General features: G+C 43.9%; 3 protein-coding genes across 13 annotated transcripts in view; 1 reads left to right on the forward strand and 2 right to left on the reverse strand.

Annotated features, from left to right (window-relative positions):
- eya4 (EYA transcriptional coactivator and phosphatase 4) overlaps positions 1 to 1,748 on the reverse strand; it is a 21,835-nt gene extending 20,087 nt beyond the window's left edge. For all 6 annotated transcript variants that reach the window (XR_013296745.1, XM_077586630.1, XM_077586631.1 and 3 more), the window contains exon 1: positions 1,455 to 1,748. The gene's annotated coding sequence lies outside the window, so the exon portion shown is untranslated. The remainder of the gene's footprint in view (positions 1 to 1,454) is intronic.
- tbpl1 (TBP-like 1) lies at positions 1,221 to 25,262 on the forward strand. Of its 6 annotated transcripts, none has more exons than XM_077586646.1 (15): positions 1,221 to 1,824; positions 3,417 to 3,481; positions 7,296 to 7,366; positions 8,201 to 8,288; positions 11,734 to 12,372; positions 14,425 to 14,527; positions 16,340 to 16,544; positions 21,090 to 21,211; positions 22,567 to 22,676; positions 23,106 to 23,351; positions 23,445 to 23,527; positions 23,599 to 23,662; positions 23,741 to 23,844; positions 24,463 to 24,557; positions 24,663 to 25,262. In XM_077586646.1, the coding sequence occupies exons 10-15, from the start codon at positions 23,223 to 23,225 to the stop codon at positions 24,743 to 24,745; spliced, it is 558 nt and encodes a 185-aa protein (XP_077442772.1). In that variant the 5' UTR covers positions 1,221 to 1,824; positions 3,417 to 3,481; positions 7,296 to 7,366; positions 8,201 to 8,288; positions 11,734 to 12,372; positions 14,425 to 14,527; positions 16,340 to 16,544; positions 21,090 to 21,211; positions 22,567 to 22,676; positions 23,106 to 23,222; the 3' UTR covers positions 24,746 to 25,262. The 6 variants fall into 6 exon arrangements, with proteins under 6 accessions (XP_077442772.1, XP_077442767.1, XP_077442766.1 ...); XM_077586640.1 differs by having other exon boundaries at positions 1,232 to 1,824; positions 23,106 to 23,357; XM_077586641.1 differs by lacking the exon at positions 22,567 to 22,676 and having other exon boundaries at positions 1,231 to 1,824; positions 23,106 to 23,357.
- tcf21 (transcription factor 21) lies at positions 9,400 to 12,232 on the reverse strand. The gene is made up of 2 exons (XM_077586647.1): positions 11,731 to 12,232; positions 9,400 to 10,498 (listed from the first exon to the last, which is right to left on the reverse strand). Exons 1-2 carry the CDS (start codon positions 12,190 to 12,192, stop codon positions 10,403 to 10,405), a joined length of 558 nt encoding a protein of 185 aa, XP_077442773.1. The 5' UTR covers positions 12,193 to 12,232; the 3' UTR covers positions 9,400 to 10,402.
- Positions 25,263 to 25,271: the final 9 nt, after the last annotated feature.

The raw sequence follows: 25,271 nt of genomic DNA on the forward strand, positions 1-25,271 counted from the left end.
GCTTTTAATTGTTCATTTAATGGGAATTTATTTGAGGGGCTCGGATGCCCTCTGCCCCCCCCAAAATAAAAAAATAAAAAAAGGCCAACCAATCAATTGGCTGGAGGGCTGCATTATTGTCTCAGGTTTCGGGCCAGGGATCGCGATAAAAAATTCAAGGGACGCACGCGAGCGAGCGAGCGACTTTGACTCGTATCGAGCGGGAAATGTCACCGCATCAAAAAAAATAAAAAATAAATCTAGTACACGATAGACAAAAATATGCATGGATTATATTTTGAAAAGTGTTTGTAAAAGTACATTTAAGAAAAAAAACATAAGTCAATAGGGAGAGTAAACAAATTAAAATGAAGTCCCTAAAAATAGACAACTGATAAAGTACAATGTTAAAAAAAAATGTTTTAAAATATCTATATATGTCTTGAAATGGAGCATGCATACTTTTTTAATCAAATCTCACACTATTTTTCAGTCCTCACGGGGGTGCTGGAGCCTATCCCAACCAACAACAGACAAAAGTCGGCGATTTGGTTGCCGGCCAATCGGGGGATGTGGTACCCGGAGAAAACCCACGCGGGCCTGGCCAGAACACGCAAACTCCGTACGGGCATCGAACCCTCGATCTCGGAGCTGCGAGACGTACGTGTCGACCGCCGCTCAACCCTATAAGGCCGTTCATTCGAAATAGTCCAGCAAGTCCGCCACTTAATCATTTATTTGCAGAACGACATCTGCGCTAGCCATCCCAGTTATGCGTATGAATTTATGCCTGCTGCGCTTTGTACGTACGCAAAATGGATTATGCGGATTATGGAGCCACAAGTCGAAAAAGCCCCAGGTGTTGCCGTTTCCGACGTGTCAGGTAGGAACGCAAACGCCACGTGGAAGGGACCAGGAACCAGCTTGGGAGAGATTCAACCCACGTTCGCCGGATAGTAACACGTACGTATATTACATATAAACATATGTCATGTGATCAAAATGCCTGATGGGTGATGTGTGAGATATTATATAAAGAAATCCCTGATTTAATGTATATATAAGTGACCATTTTTATAGTTTGGTTGTTGTTACATTTCATTAAAAAAATTACAACCGCAATCTAAAGTCTTGAGACACTTTTTAATCTGACTATAGAGTGAAATAGCATACAAATTTAAAATACCCAATACTACTCTATGATTAACCCTTTATAGTGCAATTGGTGAAGTAAAAAAACAAACTTACATCTGTGGCTCCAATGATTGAATTGACTTTTTTATTAATATATAGTAAAACAATAAGTTCATAAAAACAAAATGAAGGTCAAAAATCAAAACAAAAATATTGTGCATATGCCAGAAATCAACACAAAAATGCACCTAATGCGATTACAATGGTTTGGACGTCTAGCGCCGTCAATGCACTCTAAAGGGTTAAACTACGACTTGATCTAATAGTTGCACTGTCCGTACCTGCTTTGCACCAGCGAGTAGTCTGGTCCCAGGTCCCAAGTCCTAAGTCCCGGGTCCCGTTTACTTGTCGCTGTCGCTCATCCTAAAGACGTGCTGCGCTCTCCGTGCCACTCGATGACAACATCGCTGCAAAGATCTTCGTCCCCCCGAACAAACTTGCGACGACAAGCCGGAAAAAGTCTTGAAGACGGGAAAGAAGCGAGCTGACAACGACGGTGGAGTCCAACAACTTGGCTGGAAGACGACAAGTCCAAGTTGGAGGAGCGGACGCTCGCGAGCGAGCGAGCCATTACAAGCAACTTCATTAAAGGACAGACAAGTCGCCAGTGCGCATGCGCCATGCCCACACCGGGACGCCGATGACCAAAAAGTAAGTGATGGGCGGGAAGAGGGAAATACTTCAATTTAACTTATTTCTATTTAAACATTTGACTCCCTATTATTGTATATGCTTTTATTTAGACACTGTTCACTCTTTATAACCGTTGTAGACGTTACGCGACATGTATTTCATGTCTAGTTTTGGGTCGCTCGTCAGCGAAGCTAGCTTGCTAACTGTATATACGTTCGTAATAAAGTTAGTCATTTTGTAATAAGCTAACAACCCACGCTATTTTCCATGGAATTGAACATATCAAACACTTTATTTAAATATAACTTTAGTGGCTCAAGTTAAATATTACCGTGACAAATATTTTTGAAAGCTTTGAAACAGGTGCACCAATCAATGCGAAAACAACAACAAGATTTACATTGTTTTTTGTCTCAATCAAAATGTCATATTTCTTCTAATTTATCCTATTATTCAAAGGATGAGCCGGTTGGAACTCTTGCTATATGCTCTCCATTTATTTTTACCCAAAATAAATTTAAAAAAATAGTACTAATGCAAAAAAAATAAACAGACATAGACAAAAATTAATAGATCAAACTGGGACAAAAACCGAATTAGCTAGTAGCAGCAACGGCATACAGGAAGTGCGTCCAGGTGTTTTTCGAGGTGACGGCGGCCGCGCCCCTCCATTAGCGAGGGTGGCGTGGCACACCCTCTTCTCCCCGGGCCCCTAAGAAAATGGTGGCCTCCATTTATAGCTTTTGCTTTGCCGGCCCGGGGTGCTGACGACGTAAAACGAGAAGACGCTTCCAGAAAATCCGGAGTGTCAGGGTGCAAAGATAAAAATAACCGTTGAACGATGGGCCCGACCATTAGTCGCGCGGGCCGGCATGTCACATGGCAACGTTTCAGACGTGATTTATGATTATTACTACCGCCAGCCCGCCGCACCTCCAAATTGGATTGCCAAATGAGGGTTATTTCAGGCAACCGCGCATGAACCAAATACCTGGATGACTTTTTTTCGCCTTCAACTTTTGCAAAATTAAACCACCTTCTATTACAAGAGCTGACAATAACGTAGCGTAGTCGTAGCAATTCTGATAACGCTTTATTGACGTAACATCTTTTTGGCTGTTTACAAAGAGCTTTTGTGTATGAATAGTAATAGTACAGTGCAATGCTTATTTTCATGACAGGTTTAATGGCATCTTTTGTTTTTAATAGCATACAAAGTGTTTGTGCAAAAATCTGAGGTTTTCGAGGTTTAAATACCATGATGCGCTTTTTATTAGCAGATGAATTAGTTTCAGCTTTTCAGGGATAAAGAATTAAAGGAACTTTAATATTCAGTATGTGTCATTTTTATTTGTTTAGATTTACTGTTAAGCTTAAATCCTAACAAACAAAAGGCTACATTTCCACCGGCAGACCGCTACAAAGCTCAGATTATTTGACCATTTTGATCCCAAAATCTCCCAGGCCTAGCTAAACCACAAATTAACGAACCTAGCAGATTCGCCATTTCCAAAACAGCACTTGTTTGACTTGTAATGTCGGTCTAAAACTTGCTAAAAGTGAAAATTGATACCGTAAAAGACAATAAATCCACACCTCATTTCTCTCAGCAGGACACCGTTAGCATGGCTAACTCTGTGTGACCATTGCGGCGCATTCAAGAACACGCCTGAAGGTAAGTTAAAAACTCTTTCGATTTATCCACTATAAAATAGACGTCCGCGAGTGGCCATTTTTTATTGTCAGAGAGAACGTCCAAGGGGGAGAAACAAAGGGAAGCATTTGGCACGTTGTAAATTCCGCTAGTGTCCTTCCCCGCAGCCGGCGCTCCGGTTACACTGGCAACTATTTTCGTGGATCCCTGGCCGTTCCAAATAAGATGTCACGCCACGGCGACGTCCAAGATAGAATAAACGTCAATCCGTCGTCCCCGACGGCCGTTTCGGGACGGCCTGTCCGACGGGGCGGCCGTTCCACAACGCTTGGCTTCGTGCGGAGGGAATGTTTTATAGGGATGGACATCGTGTTTAAGTACAGTTTCCATAAAAGTCGACGACCCACGCGTGGTCTGGACACAAAATTTGCCAGCGAGACGTCGCTGTTGGATTGATTAGGGAGATTCCAAATCCTTTGCTACCAGGGCAAAAAAAGGAGGGGAAAAAATATCATGTTAAAGCACTTAGGCTGTGATTGGCTTTTATTGTAGTAGTCAAGAGTCAAGATTTTTTTTTTACAGCTGAGAAGCTCAAAATTGGAGCAATCTGAAGTTAAAGAATGACTCAATGGCGACCATAAATAAAAATTGTGCACATAAAACCAAAACGTTTTACAGTACTTTCTAGAAAACCATTTTTTCTTATCAATTTTACATTCTTTAGATGACCATTCAATTGTAATTATTTTCCAACTCATACAATTTAGTATTGCATCATTTCAAAATATCACATTATTAGATTAAATCAACATTTAATTACAATTAGGGACTCAAATTCAAATCGTCATATTACAAAGTCAAAATATTGTGATCCCCTTTAGTATTTGCCTTTATTTTTCTTCCTCTAACGGCTAGCTTAGCCGCTAACCAACGAAAACAAAGTCCCACCAAACTCATCAACGTATTCGCCAAAATGACGAGCTACTCGTCGTAACGCTAATCAACAACCGCGGTCACCCGGGACCGTCGTTTAAGGGACGGACGAGCACGGGGCCATGTCGTAAGTCTCCATCTCGGGCCGCAAATCCCCACGCTGACACCGAATCTCCCAGGTATTACGGCAGTGCGGCAGGAATGCCTGCTATGTTGTTTCAACTAATGAAAGAAGAAAGAGCCAGGGACAAATTCAATCAAATGTCGGTCCGTCTTTCCTTTGGCCAATAGATGACGCCGACACACGTGTTTTTAATGATAAAAGATAAGCTAAGGAAGCTAATGAAGGATCAATCCGTATGAGCTAAGCGCAGTTTAACCAATATTAGACGGAAATTAGCTGGGCCCTCATTCAGAAGAATTTAAAGAAGACTTATTCGTGGCCTAATTGCACCTCAGTCTGGTCCGCATAACGCCGGCGATGGAGATTGTCGCTGCGGACCTCACAGGAAGGAGCGCGGATTAAATTCAGTGGATACGTCTATTTATCTCCAGTCAAGTGCTTAGATGAAGTGCCGTCTGCTGTTCTCTCACGAGAGTGGATCGATACTCCCGCAGCATCAGATGACTGATAATGCCTTCCATCTTCTTTAACCAGGCTGCTGAATAAAAATAAAAATAAAAAACACACAGCGCCCCCTAGGGACACTAGCTGGAAGCGTCCAGTGAGGAGCAATTCATTCACTAAATGATTTCTTTCTCCGGCCAAGATAAACCGGTCCGCCCACCAACTACCGTATTTTCTCGCATATAAACCGTATTTGTGACAAAAAAAATACATGCGCACAAGACTTGCTATACTGTTTTTCACCAGTAGATGTCGGCAAAGTAACGTTTACCATTTGTTGGTTATTTTCTGTTTTGCTGTAAGAAAACAACCATTACTGGATGAATTAATTCCTTATGATATTGACCTTAATAATGTGCTTTTGATTCATACAGTATCTCAGAAATAGCACGTGTATGGAGTATTCCTTCATAGTAACACATTAAAACCATGAATATGGAGGTGAATATTATGAATCGGGGGGCGGCTTATACGCGACAAATTGTAAAAATTCAACCATTTTAAGGGTGCGGCTTATACGCGGGGGGTGGGGCTTATATGCGAGTAAATACGGTAGTTTATCACCAGTCGACGTCCACCGCCATTGACGTCCGGGATCGGGCTTCTATTTTGCGCTTCCAAAATAAAAGCTAGATTTAGGAATAAATGCAAAAAAGACAGAGTCGTCCTTTCAGCCCGAATGGTCGCCGCGTCCTAATCAAAAAGGCCAAAGGCCCCGCCCACCCGGCCCCCCGCTAATGCACTCTTTCATGCGCTCTCCCGTTACCCGGCTGGGCCTCCGTCACCCTCCTGTCTCGTTGCGCTTTTGTGGGCATTTTTGGGGGGAGTAACGCGATCCCGCGCCCCTTTTCCTCCCCGGGGTGGTCCCGCCGTCCCCACGGGGTCCCGCCCGCCAAACAATGGGAAGATGACGGGGATGGAATGGAGTCTACCTGTGCCATCTGTTTTGCTCCCATTTAGCAGCTGCTAAGCTAAGCTTACAAATGCTGTCAAAGTCGTCCTCACAATCGTCAAGAAACCAGCAAAAAAAATAAATTAAAAAGGCTTTGTGTTGTGCTGAAGTTTCGGCCACACCCACCGCCTGGTTTTAGGGCGTAAAGGGGGCGTGCTTAGGGAATAAAACAAACGCATTCATTGTGTTTTTCAGCTAAGTTAAAATGTTTTTGTAACCAACCTCCGATGCTAATCCCCGTTTAATGAAAGCCTCGGACGTTTTTATCCAGAAGTTCGTTCTTGACTCTTGTTGTGCGCGCATTCTTCATCCTCGTCTCTGTGTAACAGGAGACACCCCCCCCCCTCCCAGCGGCACCACCTAGACCCAGCCCCGTCAAAAATAAAAATCATTTGTCCGCTGCGTGACTGTGGCCATTAAAAATGCATGGCGTTGGCGGGGGTGGCGAGGGGGGAGGGGCTTCTCCGCTCCTAGGGGAGGAAAGATGACGCGCCCGTCTCCGGAAGGGCATCCGTACCCGAGTGGACAAAGTGGTATCCAAAAAGAAAAAGTGGACAGAAAAAAGGGGGGGAACCCATTTAGGGGGAGAAGAAAAATGGACCGTTTTTTTCTTTTCTAGTTGTATACATTTTGCTCCAAAATATGGTCATCTAAAAAAAAAGTGGGTAGACAATCAAAGGATTGACGCTACTATATAAAATAATAATAATTTCCAAAAGGATGAAATAAAATACAGCAACAAAAAACATGAACAAAACAGCCCAAAGGCAAACTTGCGATGAACTTTGACCCCCAGTCCAAACGAATTGGCCGTCTATTAGCGTCAATGGCGTCCAATGGCGTGTGTGTGGTCGTGGCCCGTTTGGGAGTGTTTTCTTTCCTCTTTCTACTCCATCTGTTCCTCTTAAGCCATTCGCGGAAACCTCAGCCATTTATTGGCACGGACGTACGTACGCGCGACCATCTAAGCCAGCGCTTTTGCAATCGGGTGGTCAAATCTGGACCCAATTAAACGGCGGACCCCAAAGAGTTCCTTCACACCCATCTCGAGGAAGAGCCCCAGATTAGAGGAATATTTTCCTTATTGCCGACTATTTTTGCGGAATTCCACGCGACAGTAATTGAAGCCACGTGCGGGCCCTGAGCAGCAAAACTTTTCAAATGTCATCCATTTTTTTTCATTCATTTGTGTAAATTCACTCCTAAATGTCGATTTCCAAGCATTTCTTTTGCTTGGATTGACTCCATTTTGCTCTTCTGGATGTTAAAGTCTGATTTCATTTACCTTGTTGACAAAACCTGCCCTTATTTTGTCTTCTCAGGGCGCCAGTCGTGATGATGTCAGCATCTTCCCTCATCTGATTGGTTGATCAGTGCAAATGAATAATTTCTGGTGAGTGTGACCCATTTATTGGATATTTTTTGTGTGTTTTCTATCATATTATTAGGGATAGGACTTTTCCAGACCTAGTTTCCCTAGCCAAGATGGCCGCCGTAAAAAAAAGCTTTTGTCGCCCATTCCAAAACGATGACAGACGGCCGTTAATTTTCAAATGGATCGGACATCCACGTCAATACGCAGTCATTTCAATGACAAACTATATGTATACGTTAACAAAAACGGTGGCTCGTTCGCCATCTCAACTCGATACGCGCTAACGGAAGAGTTAGCCCGCCGCGTTCCTCCGCTAGCTTCTCCGCGGCGATCGTTTGCGCCCCGGCCGCCGCGTTGGGACCCTCCGCTGCCGTCGTCTGGGGATGAATGGACGCTTGTTGAGGCCCTCGCCCGCAATCCCGCTTGTCCGCGCCCTATCGTGCCACATAAGTGGCGTTATTAGCAAGGAAAGCAGAAGGAAACGGAGTCATGTGGCGGGCAAAAAAAAGGTGCAAAAACACGCGGCAGGTGATTGCCATTCATGTCTTCCTAATTGTAATGGACTTCAATCCCGTAAAAACAACACGCGGGGTAATTCTGCTGCGCCCCGCGTAATGGCGCCCAGCTGCTAAAACATCATTTAGCGCGGCGCCTCTTCCCATGCCGGGGCGGGGTTGGGGGGGTTTACCTTCCCTACCCCCGGACCGAGCTTTGATCGCCATAATTGCGTGGAATCGGCGTCTAAATCAAAGTCGAGGAGCGCTTCCGGTCGGCCGACAAGTGCGTGTAATAACAATAAAGGCAAATTCCTCGGAGTGCTGACTATTTTCTGTCCTCTGATTGGTTGGGCAGAGCAAAACTGGTTAAAGCAGCGAGATACTGCCGCCTGGTGGCCGAGACGTGGACACGTCAGCAAAAGGAAGACCCCTTCAAAAATTCAGTAAGTTTCTTTTTTTTAAACTTATAGGTCATTTTATGACTGTCCTACCGTTAAAGTGACCACTAGGTGGGAGTGTTTCTCTAAATGATCTTGGGAGTATACAGTGGTACCCCGGCATCATTTTCGGAATATTTTGAAGGGAATACAAAACAAAGAATAAAGGTATCAAACTTTAATACAAAATTAGAATTACGTTTAGTGTAAGGTTAGATTAAACTTATTTTTGAGTGTTTCTGCATCGTCATCCAAGTTCATTTCAATTTGTTGATGTTATATTACGATTCACCGGAGCAAAAAGTCTCCCCCGCTTGTGAGAGATATGACATCCTTATTAACTTGCTGTTCTCCTGGGAACAAAGTGAAAGCCAGTGGAAGAAATGACAGCATCAGCTGCCACTAAATGGGAGATCTGCTATCCTTTCCCTCCCTTTTTCTCCGCCATTTGGGCAAACGTCCAACAAAACTATTAGCGACTATGGGAATCCCTCTTTGCGCTTCTCCCCTCAGACGGGGCAGACGGCCAAGTTTATTTTCTCCCAGGTGGTCCCTCGGAGGGCGGTGTCGTTAAAGGGGGAGGGGGGGCTTGATGTATGAGGTGAGGGTCCTCCAAGTAACATCTTTTTTTTTCCTGCGGCCCAGACTTGAGGTGAGCGAGATGAGGGCAACTTGGCCTCCACCTTCTCACAAAGTCGTTTAAGACGTGTCCGTTTGTGTTAGGATGTCAATTGACCCCCGATTTCAAGATTTTACCACTAGAATATCCGGTGGTCTTGAAATATAGATTGCGTTTTAGTGCAATTTGCAAAAAGTGGCGTCAAATACCGCCACTTGGTGGTTGCCAGCGGAATTTCAGGTGCAAATTGAAAGGCTCGGATTCAAAATAATGAAATGCTTCAATAAAATAGATTAAATAAAAATCAAATGAAATGATCATTACCTATATAGATTTATCAGTCAAATACCGCCACTTGGTGGTTGCCAGCGGAATTTCAGGTGCAAATTGAAAGGCTCGGATTCAAAATAATGAAATGCTTCAATAAAATCGATGAAATAAAAATCAAATGAAATGAGCATTAGATTTATCAGGGAACAGAAAAAAAACAAACTGGTGTAATTTTGGATATTTACTTAGCAGGTGGTAAAAATAGAACTCACTCACTTTCAAGTTTACAAAGGGAATTTTGGATCTATTTTTAAATTGAAAAAAAGATAGAAAAGTAGAAAAAAATGATACAATGAATAAAATGCCAGTTGAAAAAAATAGACAACTCTATAACAAAATCTTACAAAAAACTCACTTAAGCTAACCGTAACTCATTTTCCCCCAAATGGACATTTTTCAAGGCAAATCCAAACCCGAACGCTCGCCGCCGGACATTCTCTGCCGCCTTAAAAAGATTTCCTAGCCTTTGACAGATTTAGCAGCTCTCTTGTTTTTTTTCTTCTCCCAAGTATTTGCCAACAAAATGGCGACCGAGGCGGGCGGGTGGGGGTGCTTGCTATCAGAGCGCGCCGGAGAGGCCTTTTGTCAGAATGCATAAATAACTGTCCGCGGGATGTAAACAGCCGCGGTCATAACCCAGCAGAATTCAAACAAGCGCTCTGGGCAAGATGAACTCTTGTGAATTCTTTCTTTTTTTTCTCAATTTCTCTCCTCCATTCCAAAAACAACTTCACATTTGGCTGTTTTTCGCTCCCCCCCAAAAAATCCCCCTGACGGAAGCCTCTTCAAACCATCTCGGTTAGGCCGGCGGCGTTTATTTACGCAAAGGCGAGCGTGTCCAACGTTATCTTTTAGCAACAACAGGGCTTATCTGCTCGGGTTGGACTCTTATTCCCAAAGGAGGGTCCTTTTTTGTTGGGGGGGGATACACAAATGTCAAAAGTGATACAAATATATATATTTATAACATCTATACAATTTGAAAAGACTTTAAAAAAAAAACTAGACTACAGAGCGTTTGTCTTTGGACCAGCAAAGACGACAACAATAACAAAAAGAAGACGATGCACTTAAATAGTTTGTTGTTTTTTTTTGTTTCGGGAACGAAAAAGCGGTTCCCCGTCGAGAGTTTGAGGAGACGGCGGGCTGGGGGGTCGCCGTGACCGAAAGGTCACGAGGCCGCCGTGGTCCCGCACAGGCGCGACGAGCTCAGCATCATCTCCTTCAGCTCGCTCTCCGCTTTGCCCGCCGCCGTGAAGGGCCACGTCTGGGGAGGACAAAACATCACGGCGTTTATTGTCGTAGCGTTCAAATGACGGACGGCGTTCAATTCAAATGACAATGGAAAGCGTCAAAAGTAGCTCGAGGAAATGACAGCAATTGGGAATATTTAAGGAAAGGAAATTCATTCAAAGGCAATTGTTAATAATGATATATTCATTCGTATTTTCAAACCTATTTTGAATGTTTTCATTCTATTTGTTATTTGACATTGATTTCTTATTTTCAATTTTCAAACTTTTTTCTCCATTTCGTTTTCCACATTCAGTATTTTTTTATGTATGTGTATGTATTTATGTAAGTTTTTACAAAAGTTTTTTTAATGTATTTTTCTTAAATGGAACCAAATCCAAAGCATCACTAAAGTGAAGGAAGTCATTGTCTTTCAGTGACGGTGCTGGACGTCCAATCCATTTGAGCTGGGGGACCAATCCATGAACGGATTGCACATTTACTACCAATAAACTTCTTTTAGATCAAGGGTGTTAGACTCGGGTTGGTTCGCGGGCCACTTTAACGTCAACGTCAACTCCATTTCACGTGGGCCGGACCATTTTAGATATAATATTTAGATTTTTTTTAAAATAAATGGATTAAAAGAACTGGATTAAAAACCCTGAATATTCTGTTTTTTTATAGATCTAAAACAATGTTTATTTTAGCTTTTTATACATATTTTTAGATTTTACAAAATGATTTTTGAACTAAAAACACAGAAAAAATGGATTAAAAAATGACAATTATTGATTTAAAAGGGGGAAAATCTGGAAATTTAATATACATCTATACTCTTCATTTGAATTTGATCCTAAAACAGAAAGTCGGCACTCATCATTTACTTTCCCGGGCCACACAAAATGATGCGGCGGGCCAGATTTGGCCCCCGGGCCGCCACTTTGACAACTGAATTTTAGATGATAAGTGGCACAAATTTGGACGTCTATCAGTATCATTGGCAGACAGTGAGTCAATTATGTAATGACGGGATTCCCCTTGTCAACGTTGACCTCGTGTGATCATAATCCCTTTATTCCTTCTTGAGTTATCTTGTACAGAAGCGTATTGTTAAAAAAACACGTTTGTACGTGACGCTAACATTTTCACCCTTTTATCTGATCATTCCCACGTATTATATGCACCATTACATCAAAACTACTGACACAAAATAATGGATTTAGCAGTAAGTAAGTAAGTAAGATGGCCTCCATTTTGTCTCACCAGGTTGACGGGATGGACGTATCCGCCGTCGTACTTGTCGCTGGCCAGAACCTGCCGCAGGTGGGCGATGTAACTGGACGCCAGGCGCAGGGTGTCCAACTTGGACAGCTTGGTGTCGGCCGGCACCCACGGCAGGGACGTCTTGAGGCGCGAGAAGGCCTTGGACAGGACGCGCATCCGGGCCCTTTCCCGCGCGTTGGCCGCGTTGCGCTGCACCTGCTTGCCCTCCCCGGTGACGCCGTCGCCGTCGTGGGCGCCGCTGCCGCCGCTCTCTTCCTCCTCCTCCTCCTCCGCCGCCGCCGAGGCCCGGCGACGCGACCGGGCCTTGCGCGCCGCCGCCCTGCGCCGCTTGGCCGGAGGCGCCCGGGCCTCGCCGTTGGAGCTCTCCTCGGCGCCGGAGGCCAACCGGAGGATGCCGTCCAGCAGCTCGTCGTCCGCGTCGCTGAGCGAGCCCGTGGACATGATGGGGGCCGGGCGGGTGAGCAGGCCGCGGGGGCGCCGACGCTCATCAGTGGCCCGGCCCGTCCTCGCCGCCTGGCTTTTATCTCTGCGCGGGGGAGGCGGCCCGACGGGAGGAGGGGAGGAGGATAGCCGGCGACGGGACCTCCCCGACCGAGGAAGGACGGCTGTGCTGCGTTCAAGGTACGATTGGCCCACTTTTCGTCGTGTGTGATAGTCCGTTGTGATTGGCAGGGCAAAACAAATTGATTCAAAATCTACAATATCATCTAGAGCACAGGTGTCAAAGTGGCGGCCCGCGGGCCAAATCTGGCCCACCACATCATTTTGTGCGGCCCGAGAAAGTAACTCATGAGTGCCGACTTTCTGTTTTAGGATCAAATTCAAATGAAGAGTATAGATGTATATTAAATTTCCAGATTTTCCCCCTTTTAAATCAATAATTGTCATTTTTTAATCCATTTTTTCTGTGTTTTTAGTTCAAAAATCATTTTGTAAAATCTAAAAATATGTATAAAAAAAGCTCAAATAAACATTGTTTTAGATCTATAAAAACGGAATAATCAGGGCTTTTAATCCCGTTCTTTTAATCCATTTATAAAAAAAATCTAAATACTATATCTAAAATGGTCCGGCCCACATGAAATCGAGTTGACGTTAAAGCGGCCCGCCAACCAACCCGAGTCTGACACCCTTGATCTAGAGTTTTCTTTTGGGGCGAGATATAGCAAACAATCGATTTTTTAAAAAGATACAACATCTGCCAATCAAAAATGCTAAAATAATTTGGTGTCACCCCCCATTTAATGTGAAAAGTCTGCTTCTAAAAAGTATCAATCCAGGAAAAGGGCCCTTGAGTCAAGTGTAAATAATATCGACAAAAATAAGCCTAAAAGTCACTTCCATATTATTTTTTTCCAACTTTATGAGACCCCCGCCCCCCACTGATGAACTCCGACTATGCCAAGACACTTGTAACAGGAAGTTGGTCAACTCAAGTGACCTCGCCGCGCATCCCCTTCCACTCACATAACTTTCAGCACATCTTGCCAGTTAGCGGGGTGGGCTGCAAGGACAAGTGGTGTTTTTGGGGGGGCTGGGTTAAAGATTATGGGGTGCCGGGGGGTGGGGGGCGTCACATCTCAAATGGCAAAGAGGCGCCTCGGTCCCCTCTGATGTAATGGATACGTGGTACCCCGCGACCCCCTCGTTTGGCCTTCCTCATCCTTCGGCACCGATGGCCGCCGCTAGAAAATGGTGGAAATAAGCAGGGAATTGACAAGGGAGGCGGGGGGCTATGGTCTCCATCTCTGTCTCTCTTGGGTGGGCCCGGCCGGACGCAAATTGCCAGATTGATGACGATGCGTACGAGGAGGAAAAAAAAAGATGTCCGCGTCCGTTTTTATGTTTGCTGAAAAAACATCATTTACAAATTTACAACTCCTATTTATTTTATATATGCTGCAGAGGGACTCCTCCTGCACGTTGCTTCATCCTTGTTATTCTTGGGACAAAGAAATTAATTGTCTTAACCACGCCCAGCACAATTGTTTTTTTCATCCAAGCCGCCATTTTATCGTCATTTTCGATATTTGATGAAGAAAACGAAGCTTGTTTCACGAATTTTGTCAGGTATATTTAACAAGAGTAGACCCACAAAAAATATGAAGAAGCCACGCCCCCCAAAATCCAGGAACGCAGCCACTGTGCTTCTAAGCCGTTATTTTAATCGTGATTTTTAATATTTGACACACAAAAAAGTCAGTTTCCCAAGCCTGTTCCACAAATAGCAACCCGAATTTTGTCAGATCCAGCAAAAAGTCAAGTCGCATCCTCTGACTCTTGGCGCTGCCATTAAACTTAAGTATGGCCACGCCCCCCTCGGCCAGCGGTGACGGGAGGCAACAGGTGGAACGGAGGGTGTTCGCAGTTGGGGGGGTTGAAGAAAGACAAAAAGTGTGGACCCGGGTGCTTATGGAAGGACGCGCCGCTAATTAGCCGCTCAAGTGTCAAAGGTCACCCCGGTGGTCTGATGTCACCAGCGAAGGGACGGACGGCTTCCAGATGTTGTTCTTTGCCACAATTGAGCTCTCCATAAAGACAATAATGCTTCTCATTTGCTGCAATTGACAACAATAGACATCTGTATAGATAGGCTTCCATCAATCACTCAAATAACAAATGTATTTGACTGGAACACTATGAAAACGATTTTTTTTTACTTGGTCTTTTCAGAAATTCAGCCCCTGGAAGCAGTTTCATCCAGCCACTTGAATCTTGGTAGATCTGTGCACAAGAAACCGACCTACCAAAAAGTCTCAAGAAGAAAAGACAGGAAGTAAGTTCTCAAATCAACCCAATAAGGGTCTTTTTTTTGGGCTCGATAGAACACCCGGATAAATAAAAAATATCATCCCCCATAGCCGCTTTTACCTGGCGACAAGAATCTTGGTAGACATGTCCGTCATGATTAGACTCACCAAAAAGTCTTGCCCAAAATGATACAGGAAGGCCACCATTTTGCTGTAAAGGTATCTCAATTTTGTCAATAGTAAGGCTATTTTGGGGAAAAAAGAAGACCATGTATAGTCAGGTTTATATTTGTTCAAAAAAGGACCATGTGTAGTGAGCCTTTTATTTGTAAGGCATTTTCTTTTAAAAAAAAAAACGAATCCGTAGTGTCACTTTTGTGTTAAAAAACAGATCATGGATAGTAAGGCTTTTATTTGTTTAGAAAAGGCACGTGTATAGTTAGTTTTTTTTTTTTTTTGTCAAAGAAAAATGACCATGCATAGTAAGGCTTTTATTTTCCAAAATATAATCATTTATAGTAAGCCTTTTATTTGTTATTTACTGTACCTCCTCAATATTTAAAATAAATAAATACAATAAAACCCGCCCGTTGACCATTTTCACATAGCAACGTTGGTGGTTACTAACTGGACCCCCCAAAAAACCTCCAAAAGCCACGCTGGAAAGAAGGAGGGAAGTCGGCCATTTTGCCGTAGTGGTTTTGACAACGGGCCTAACGAGAAAGCAAAGCTCGCCTTCCGTCCCACGCATTTTCTATTAAATCATCATTATAAAAGCGGAAAAGGGGGGAAAACAACATCCAAAACGGAGCAGTTGCCGGGGAGGTTTTGTGTGGAATAACAACTGTAATCTGCGCGTAAAGGCGAAGGCGAAGGCGGGGGCGAGAAAAACATCATCCATCTTTGTCCCAACGCTACAGCTCTCTGTCCATTATCACCCCTCCCATAGCCCCCCCCCAGCCCCGCCCTCGGCGTAACTCCCACCCGCTCGCACGCCGCTTCATCCCAGTTCAAGTCCGTCTTTAAAAAAAAAGGATCCAAACAAACCCCCCAAAAATGACAAGAGGGAGTGCAAAGACCCAATGGGGAGTAACGGGGGATTGGAGGGGGGTGGGGGGGGACACAGGATGTCGCCAACAATAAGAGAGAGTTATGAACATGTTTATTGGACGTGGAGTCTACTCGCAAAGCACAACAATCGCTTTGATAATCGGCGACAAGAGCATCCGGCCGGTTAATGGCCGGCCGGGAAGTCTTCCTTTGGAACGCTCATATCTCAAATTACCTTGCCAAAAACCACACAAAAAAGTTTTTATGTTTGAACTTTAGTTTTAGTAATACTTTTCCCCCCAAGTCAGTTTTTTTGTGAAATAGTGATATTTTACTTTTATTTTAGGTCGTGTAGGGTTTTATTTGAGATGCAGGACTTCAATTTGCTCTATTTTTACTTATTCTAAATTTCATTTGTTTTCTACATGTCAAGTTTTGTTTCACAAAATGAGTGTACACTCATTAAAATGTATTTTGATAATATTTTCGGCCATTGTGCATTTGTTTTTTTTAAATTTAGGCCTTAAATTGAAATATATTTTTGCTCTTTGATGACAGTTTAGGGGTGGTATTTTCTTTTTCATGAAATAATTAGCTCATAGTTTTATTCATTTATCATATTTTGTCCCAATTCGATCCATTTACACTGCCATTTCAGAAAATACAGATTGGACTGAAATGATGTTTTTACTTACATGTATTCTATGAATGGACTTGATTCCAATTTCTTTGTTGCATTCTATTCATTGCCTCATTGCTTCTTTTTTTGTGTGTGTTCCCCCCCCCAGCCAAAAATGCATGACCTCACGTTAGCCGTATCTGGACGCGCGCCTCCCCGACCGGCTCGCCGATAGCGACCCGCGCCTGATTATCAGTTCCCGGTCACTCCTCGGCGGAATCCGGCCCGGGCTCCCGCGATACCACCGGTCCCCCGACGGATCAAACCGACACCCGCCAGTCAACGCCCGGCTTCCCGACAGTTCCCGCCAGAAGGTAACTCGTGAAAATATTCGACCCGAAAATAATGGCGGTATCTTGTGAATATCCATTGAGAACTCTTTAGGCTAGCGCGTGTCTTTGCAAGAGCGCGCCTCGCTCGTCCCTCGAGATTTCGCCGACAAAATGGGGGGGTCGCCTTGCCACTCCTCCGGGACCCCCGCTATCCCCCGGACCCCGAGTCCCATCGGGAGGAAGCAGACGAGTGGCTGCTCATTAGCGCGCGTGTTTGTTTGTGTATGCGGCCGGCATCGCGTTTCACGGCCTCGCTAGCTTAATGCTGACCGTAACTAGCATCCCCTTGCTCTCGAATGTTCAACAGTGTACTCTGCGGCATATATTCTTTATCCTCTGTGAAGAACGACTAAGGTCGACTTATTTCTATTCCTTTAATCAACTTTCTGCGCCATTGACAACGATAGACGTTAATTGAAATGAGTTCATCGCTAATCTAGAGGAGTACAGTTGAAATAGGAGCGTTGTCGTGACTCACGTTTAATTCATTATTAGGCAGAATTTGATTAAAAAATAATTTATTGAGTTCAGCACGGGTAAACATTCGGTCCATGTGACGTCCATTGTCGTCAACGGCAGCTAATGAAATAACAAAAGCTTTTTATTTTACTGGCGAGGCCTCACAAAATGAATGAACTTTATTTATGAAGCTATAAATGAGCCCAAAAAGATGACAATAAATTATTAGTCATGAATAACATGAATAACGCTAAAAGAGTGAGTTGACTAATAACTAAAAAAACAATGATGAATTATGATCTAAATTTAGGGATAAAAATACGTAACAAGAATAATGATATTCATAATAATAACAAAAAAACGACCTCTTTTGTGCTCAATGGGGGTCATAAAGAATTTCAAAACTTTATTTTTTTTTTTTCCAGCGCGAGTCAAAAGGGGGAGGGGCAGAGATCCCATCCGTCAGCTCAATGGCGGCGCGCCTTATCTCTCTTTTCTTTTGCACCTGGGGCGCTAATTAAAGATAATAAACGTAGCGGAGCATTTGTGCCGCGGCCATCCAAACGCCACGTCACTCGCGCCCGTCCGGCGGGCTCGGCGCTCGCGCACATGTGGCCGGCCGCAGGTGCTCGCTCGCCGTACGTCCAAAGTTCACGGCGCGATGCCTGTTTACACTAGTCGTGAATAATGACGCATCCACTTGAACGCGCGTATCTCCAATCATTTGTCTTTCCTTTCCTTTTTTTTTGTCTTAACACCCGGTGACCAGCCAAGACTTTAAGGACTTAAAAAAAACAGCTTATGGAATGTTCCTTTTCCCCCCCAAAAAATCAAATCTAGAAGTCGTTTGACTTCGACTGTCTTCAACGTAAGGTCTGCGCGCCCCGTGAAACGACGTCGGCGACAAACCAGTACAGACGCTCCCCTACTTACGAACGAGTTAGGTTCCGAGCGATTGTTCATAAGTTGAATTTGTTCGTAAGTTGCTCAGTGCTATATTTTGTATTATAATTTATGTTTAAAGCCTATATAAGTATATTGAAGGTTTATATATGTGCATTTGTATGTTTAAGGCTTGTATAAGTAACGCACACTGGTTTGTACTGAAAAAAACATTTAATAACATGGAGAGAATACATACAGTACTGTATACATACATTAGAGAGAGAGAGATTTACTAGAAAGTGGCCGAAAGAAGCTATCTAATGACGATTGCAGTTTTCTTTTTTCATCATAAATGATGCGGTAGCACTGTATGGCATCATTCAATTGATTTGCAAACCTTGTGCAACGTTCAATATTTGGGTCCTGCCGCTCAATCTTTCTGTTTATAAATGGTAGTGACGGTCGAACGATTCAAGTTGTATTCACGTGCAACGCTCACCACTTTCTGACGCGCATCAAGCTTCGTTATTATTGCCACTCATTTCAAATGAAATGGCTTGCCTCTTCCTTGCACCTCCCTCAATAGAAGCCTTTCGCTTTTCACCAACAATATTCAATAATGGATGCACGAGATATTTAATGATACAAATGAAAAAGGTTCTTTGCGCACTGGAGATACGTTCACGCACTTTCGTATGTTCGTAAGTAGGGGAGCGTCTGTATATCGTTAGCGTCCTAAACTCCCTGTATACGCAAATAATAGCGCCACCTGCTGCTCGAGCCCGCGCCGATGCATCTCACCCCTCGTTTATTTATTTTTTTCTTTTTATTGAGCCCTAAGATGAAAGCACTCTCGGTGCATTAGCGCTCAAACGGCAACCGGAATAAACTATCGCGGAACGATCGCGGAACGATCGCCGAGGACGAAAACTTGCCGTCTTTATTTATACTTTGGAGGACAGATCATGGCGGATTGGACCGTCGTAAAAAAGGAGCGCTTTGGTTTAACTGGGCCGACTGTCCTCGCCGTCCCATCTGCACGCGTAAACGTTGACGGCGACGGGCGTTTTTACAAAGCGTTGAAGCTCATAAGTGAGCCTATTTCAAGTTTTGTCTACCATTGTCTTCTTTTTCCGGTCCCCCAACGAAAAGCGGCTGACCTTTTTTGATTTATTTTCCCAATAAAAGCGGAAACCGTGCCGTTGAAAGCCAACTAACGCCGGGGACCGGGACGCCATCTTGAAACACTTCCCAAAAGGTGACTCGCCTCCACAACGTTCTCCTCTTTTAGTCGTGTCCTCGTTTGGACCACGTCTCGGCGTATTTAGCGAACGTAAGCGCCGCCCGTAGACGCGCGCCGTTAGCGATGAGCAAATGTTTTCGTGATGAAGATCTTTTCCGATAGTTTTTTTTTCTTCCCCAAACGCCCGTGGCCCTTGGATGACTCCCCGAGGAGACCATTCATTTCAATAGCAGTGTGCGTATGTGGGGAAGTGTGTGTGTGCTAACCACACACACACACACACGGCGTCAAGGTCAAGAACCTGAATTTTTGCGAGTTTAATCATATCCACCAGTAAAATTTCCGTTGCCCCGCCTGTGTGCTGAATGCTTAGTTGGTTTTTCTGTGGGTTGCTAACTGCTAAGTTGGGTACTTGGGTAGATTGGATTGGATTGGATAACTTTATTCATCCCGTATTCGGGAAATTTCATTGTGACAGTAGCAAGAAAAGGCATAGTTATAAGTTAGACCAGGGGTCGGGAACCTTTTTGACGAAGAGAGCCATAAACAATTCATATTTTCAAACATTATTCCTTGAGAGCCATACTAAGAATTTAAAAGTCAAAATACATGAAATGTGTGCCATTTATTAATCATTTCACCACTTTGGAAGTAAAAAATAGTCTGAAATCTTTTGAGTACATTTTTTTCACTGTTGCTAATCAATGAGTATCAATCAGAGTATGCATGCAGAAGAGTCTAATAAAAATTATGATTAAAAAGGTGCTAGAGATCGGTGTCGGCGCCACATTGCCGGCATGACGCTCCTATTGGTGCGTTCGGGGCTTAGGTGGTCTCTCACCAGCGGTTCCCATATTTTACCACAGGTTAGCGGAGAGCCATATACACCCATCAATAGAGCCACATATGGCTCCCGAGCCATAGGTTCCCTACCCCTGAGTTAGACAGTACAGTCGCAAAGGCCGCACAACAACAAAGCAAAAGCAAAAAGTACAAAGCAAATCAAAGTAAATGGAAACTGGAAAATGGAAACAAAAACTGGAACCACACACAGGAAGTCTTCCACAAGATGGGGAACTTCTACAGAGTGTGACCGAGGTAGAGAATATGCACAGAAATAGGAAAGGCTTTTTAGATGGGACGGTTGGTTAGTTATTGTTTTGGTGGGTAAGTGGATTGGTTGCTGGGTTAGTTGGATTGGCGCGTGCTTAATGTTTTTTGATGGGTGGCTGGTGAATGGGTGGGTTGGTTGTTGGTTGGTTGTGGGTGGCTGGGGTTAGATGCTTATCCAATAAAGCATTAAAAACAATCATAACATGTGGACGTGGAAGATCAAACAAACGATAAAAGTGGCATTTGAAATGCGGCACGGTGGAGTAGTTGCACTAAAAATGAAGATGATGTAAACAGGCTCGCCGGTTCCCACGTCTCTGTTTACACTGGCAGATCCCAGAGCTGCGCCGGTGCGCCGCTGGATTGACTCACACGCCGTCCGTCATTGTCTCCGACGCACGCACGCACGCACGCACGCACGAACGTACGGTGGGACGGCTCGACGGCTTCGGATCGGGGCGTTACGGCCGGCGTTTTTTTTTTTTTGCAAAGCCGCCATGAAGTCAAAGCACATCAATGAGAGAAGGCTTCATTGAGCAAACAGATTATTCTCACACATATCTCTGCTCACATCTGCTTAAGGCAAAATAGCCAGGTTGTAAAGGTCCTCCGTAAACACCTGGCGACATCTCAACGACGCTCTGGAGCACCGTGAATGATAAAGATGCATTTCTCTTTACAGCACTCATTCATGAGGCCCAACGCTCTCATTGATAACACAAACATTCCCAGTGGCTTGTAAACACAAGTCTCTCTCTCTCTCTCTCTCTCTCTCTTTTTCTCTCTCTTTTTTTCTCTCTCTTTTTTTCTCCTCCTTCTTTTCATAGCCTCTCCAGAAGCTTTCAAGAGCAGATGTTGGTTCCTCTCCTCCCCCTCAGAGATGAAGCAAAACCTTTCCAACGTGCTGAGACGCGGCGGAAGCTAAAGCTGCTTTTGAAATCAAAAGCCGGTAAAACATTTTGTTCAGTAATCATTCCATTATTCTATTTTAGTTCTGACATGGCCACTATTTAAATGTCTCAAGCCGCCCAAAACAAATCCTTGTCCAGCCCTAATTATAACATTTAATGCATTACAGCAAGGGTGTTAGACTCGGGTTGGTTCGCGGGCCGCATTAACGTCAACTCGATTTTATGTGGGCCGGACCATTTTAGATTTTTTTTAAATAAATGGATTAAAAGAACTGGATTAAGACCTGAATATTCAGTTTTTTTTATATATATATATATATATATCTAAAACAATGTTTATTTTAGCTTTTTTATATATTTTTAGATTTTACAAAATTATTTTTGAACTAAAAACACAGAAAAAATGGATTAAAAAATGACAATTATTGATTTAAAAGGGGGAAAATCAGGGAAATTAATATACATCTATACTCTTCATTTTAATTTGATCCTAAAACAGAAAGTCGGCACTCATGATTTACTTTCCCGGGCCACACAAAATGATGCGGCGGGCCAGATTTGGCCCCCGGGCCGCCACTTTGACACCTGTGCATTACAGTATTAGGTTAAGTTCTAAGAGAACTCGTTAATGTCACTTTTTTGGCATGTATTTCTAATTAACATTTAACTCTCTTTATGACCCAAAAGGTTCTGTTCAGAAAATGAACTCTGCGTAGATTTGCTTCGTCTCCACTTTAACTCTGAAGGCTGCGACCGGAAACTACTTTTAATTTTCACGTCAAACCCGGAAAGTGTTTCACTGTTTGGCGCAGTCGTTTGTCTCGTCTTTTTTTCTCTCTCTCCTCTCGCCCAACTGCGGAAGGAATCAACAATTCTGTTGACGGGGTTCACTCTTAAAACTTCGGGGGCTCCCGCATTGAAAAGCGGATGAGGTAGCGAAAACGACTCAATAGCAACACTTTGCATCAATTCATCACGAAATGACATATAAAGACGGCTACACAATTAGCTCGGGATGCTAACAACTTTTCATTCATAGTACAAAATGGCTCTGGTGCTTGTATGTACTGCTTTTAAAAATCCCATTTTACGTCACGACGCCACGGCAATTTGCACTCCGGTGTTTGCGTGGCGATGAATTTGCAATAATTGTCCACAATTTGACAAATAGCATCACATCCCCTCACGAGAGATTAGCCTAGCTTCCAAGCTAGCCGAGTTGACGTAAACCTGCGCGTAAACGCACGATTTTGTCTCAGCTCGACTATTGCGTTTATTAATCAAAGCTTTTGTCGTGTTTATTCGGAGGGGAAACTCGCAAAAGTAGCTTGTGAGGGTTCTCACACAAAGCTAAGGAAACAAGTGTAACACAGTCTTTGTTTGTGTTGAGGAGGTTTGTGGCTAAAAGAAGCCTTGCGGCTCAGCTTCTGGGACAGGAAGTTGTTACAGTTATCCGGAAGTGGGCAAAACAAAACGATCAAAGAGCATTATCTACACTTCAAGGTATGTTGGAAGCACGGAAGGCATTCTTTTTTTTAGAGATGTAGGCCTGGAAAACTGTCCAAAAATAGACGTCAATGGCTACCAGTGGGCTAACTTTTTCACTCCCAATAATGTAATATGTTGGAAGTAGTTTTAACTGGCCAAATATGCTAATATGAATGTCAGCCAAAGAGATATATACTTTTATTTATTTTTTAGCTCGTTACCTATGACTGGAAATGAGACATTTATTCAAGTCCTAATAAATTGGACGTCTGTCGCCGTCAACGGCAGCCTAGGCCGTAAATGAATGCATTTTCCAACGTGGCCCAGTCCTAAAATAAATGTCTATTTTCCAAGTCGAAAAGAGAGGTAGTTTGCGTATTTACTTGGAAAATGATTGAAATGTGGTCCGTCACGTTGAAATGTTTTGCTTTTCTTTGCGGTCAGCCTTGAATCCGCGCCACCAGCGCTTCGCGTCATGACGACGACGACGGCGGCGGCGGACGAGTGAGAAGCGAGCGGTCGTCTTTTAAGGAACCTCACCCACACACACACACTTCCTCCATGGATTCCAGCAACGATGACACTCTGGACATCATCGTCACCAACGTGGTGGCGACGTTCCGGACCAGGTGCCACCTCAACTTGCGCACCATCGCCCTGGAGGGAACCAACGTCATCTACAAGCCGGAGGTGGGGGTAAGCAGGTCCAAGCCCGTCCACGTTCTCCATGCCGGAGATCACGCGCAATATTTTTCGCTTAACCGGACTCTTGGCGTTTTGCAGAAAGTCCTCATGAAGCTTCGGAAGCCCAAGATCACCGCTTCCATTTGGTCCTCAGGGAAAATCATTTGCACCGGCGCCACCAGGTAATATGTCGACTCGTGGACCCGTTTTTTTAAAAGCTCTGAACTGACTTTTTTTTCTCCCCACATTTTAGCGAAGAGGAGGCTAAGCAAGGCGCCCGTCGCTTGGCCAGGTGCCTGCAGAAAATCGGCTTCAAGGTGGGTGGGAAATGGCCGTGGACGCCCAGGTCCGTCCGTCCGGAGGACTGACGGCATACTATTCTGCGTTGCGTTCAGGTGCGCTTTTCGGCCTTCAAGGTGGTGAACGTGCTGGCCGTCTGCTCCATGCCCTTCGCCATCCATCTGGTGGATTTCACCAAGAAGAACCGGCCTATTGCCAGGTGGGTCTGCAACCCCGGGGAGAGGGGGCCCTCTAGTGGTCAGATCAGGCTTTTACCTTGTTGCATTTTTATTCCCATTTGTTTTAGTACATATTTTTTTGGCTTTTTGGTGAGCTAGGATTACATTTTAGTGTCATATTTTTACATCATGAGAACATTTTTGTTTTTATAGTCATTTACTGTTCTCATAATCCTTATAGCTTATTTTTTACAGGTTAGATTGATATTTCATTAAGTTTATTAAGGTTCCTACTTATTTGTTTGCATTTTTATGGGCTAAATTGAGATTTTTTCATGAGGTTATTTTTGGATATTTATTTTAGGAAATTGTTTTTTTGTTTCAATAATGATAGGGATCATTTAATGCCTTAGTTTTTAGGGATTTAAATGTTTTGTCAGAATTTTTAATTCTTAAAGTTAATACTTGTTATGGGTTAGCTTGATATTAGCCTACCTACCACCTTTTAGTAAAAAGATTCACTTTTTATTTTACATTCCTGCTTAGTCCTATTTTTTTCCTGGGGCTGTGCAGCGGTAAATTAAATAAAAAAAGGTACTAAGTTAAGGATTTGCATGAAGTGATGAGTGTGTAAAACGTTGTTTTGTTTTCCCGCCAAGTTACGAGCCGGAGCTCCACCCCGCCGCCACCTACAGGATCAAAACCATAAAAGCCACCATCCAGGTGTTCTCCACGGGCAGCCTCACAGTCACAGGTACTTCACACGCGCACCCAAAAAAGAACAAGATAGCACGGGCGCTAGCCACGTCGCGTCCACTCGCTGATTTGTGGCTCTTTTCCGCCTCGGGGGCGGGGCCAGGTCCCAACGTGCAGAACGTGGCCACGGCCGTGGAGCAGGTCTACCCGCTCCTCTTTGAGTGCAAGAAACCACTGTGCAAGTGAGCGCTGGCGGCCAGACGGAGTGCTTCCTTCCGCTGGACTCGCTAGCGTTTGAAAAGCGGCCCACAAAAAAAATCCAGCCCGATCCTTTTTCTCCGTCCACGGATCGGAACAAACTTTTCTTCATCTCGTATTCAACAGCGACATACACTAAGTTGTTCAAGTTCTTGTACATTTCTATAGACACTCGCTGTAAATTGTAAATATTTCAATTGTTTTTTTTTTTTTTTGATAAAGCTTACGATTCCAGGATTAGCCCTGAGATTTTATCGACAAAATTGTAGGATGTCCGCGCCGCTCGATAAAGTTTCTCGCGACGCATCGGTGGTTAATGGACGCGAGGGGAAAGCCCTTCCTAATATTTATGCTAACACGAAACTTTTACTCGTATTAATAATCGCCGTCAACGTCACGATGTTCATTGAAATGGCATCCGAGCTAACTCGATGTTTTTCCACCGCTTGAAGATGTGTGACTTTTGTATTTTATATGAAAATAAAGATGTAAAAAAAAAATAGAAGCAATTTTG

This window comes from Stigmatopora argus, chromosome 19 (genome assembly GCF_051989625.1).
Source record: "Stigmatopora argus isolate UIUO_Sarg chromosome 19, RoL_Sarg_1.0, whole genome shotgun sequence".
Classification (NCBI taxonomy): domain Eukaryota; kingdom Metazoa; phylum Chordata; class Actinopteri; order Syngnathiformes; family Syngnathidae; genus Stigmatopora; species Stigmatopora argus.

What these genes read in the sequence shown, in the direction of transcription:
- tcf21 (XM_077586647.1), bottom strand. Translation starts at nt 12,192, where the DNA reads ATGTCCACGGGCTCGCTCAGCGACGCGGACGACGAGCTGCTGGACGGC. An exon ending in ACGTCCATCCCGTCAACCTG is followed by an intron (nt 10,499 to 11,730) that starts GTGAGACAAAAT and finishes TGTCCTCCCCAG; the next exon opens with ACGTGGCCCTTCACGGCGGC.
- tbpl1 (XM_077586641.1), top strand. Translation starts at nt 23,223, where the DNA reads ATGGATTCCAGCAACGATGACACTCTGGACATCATCGTCACCAACGTG. An exon ending in ATTTGCACCGGCGCCACCAG is followed by an intron (nt 23,528 to 23,598) that starts GTAATATGTCGA and finishes CCCACATTTTAG; the next exon opens with CGAAGAGGAGGCTAAGCAAG. An exon ending in AAGAACCGGCCTATTGCCAG is followed by an intron (nt 23,845 to 24,462) that starts GTGGGTCTGCAA and finishes TTTCCCGCCAAG; the next exon opens with TTACGAGCCGGAGCTCCACC.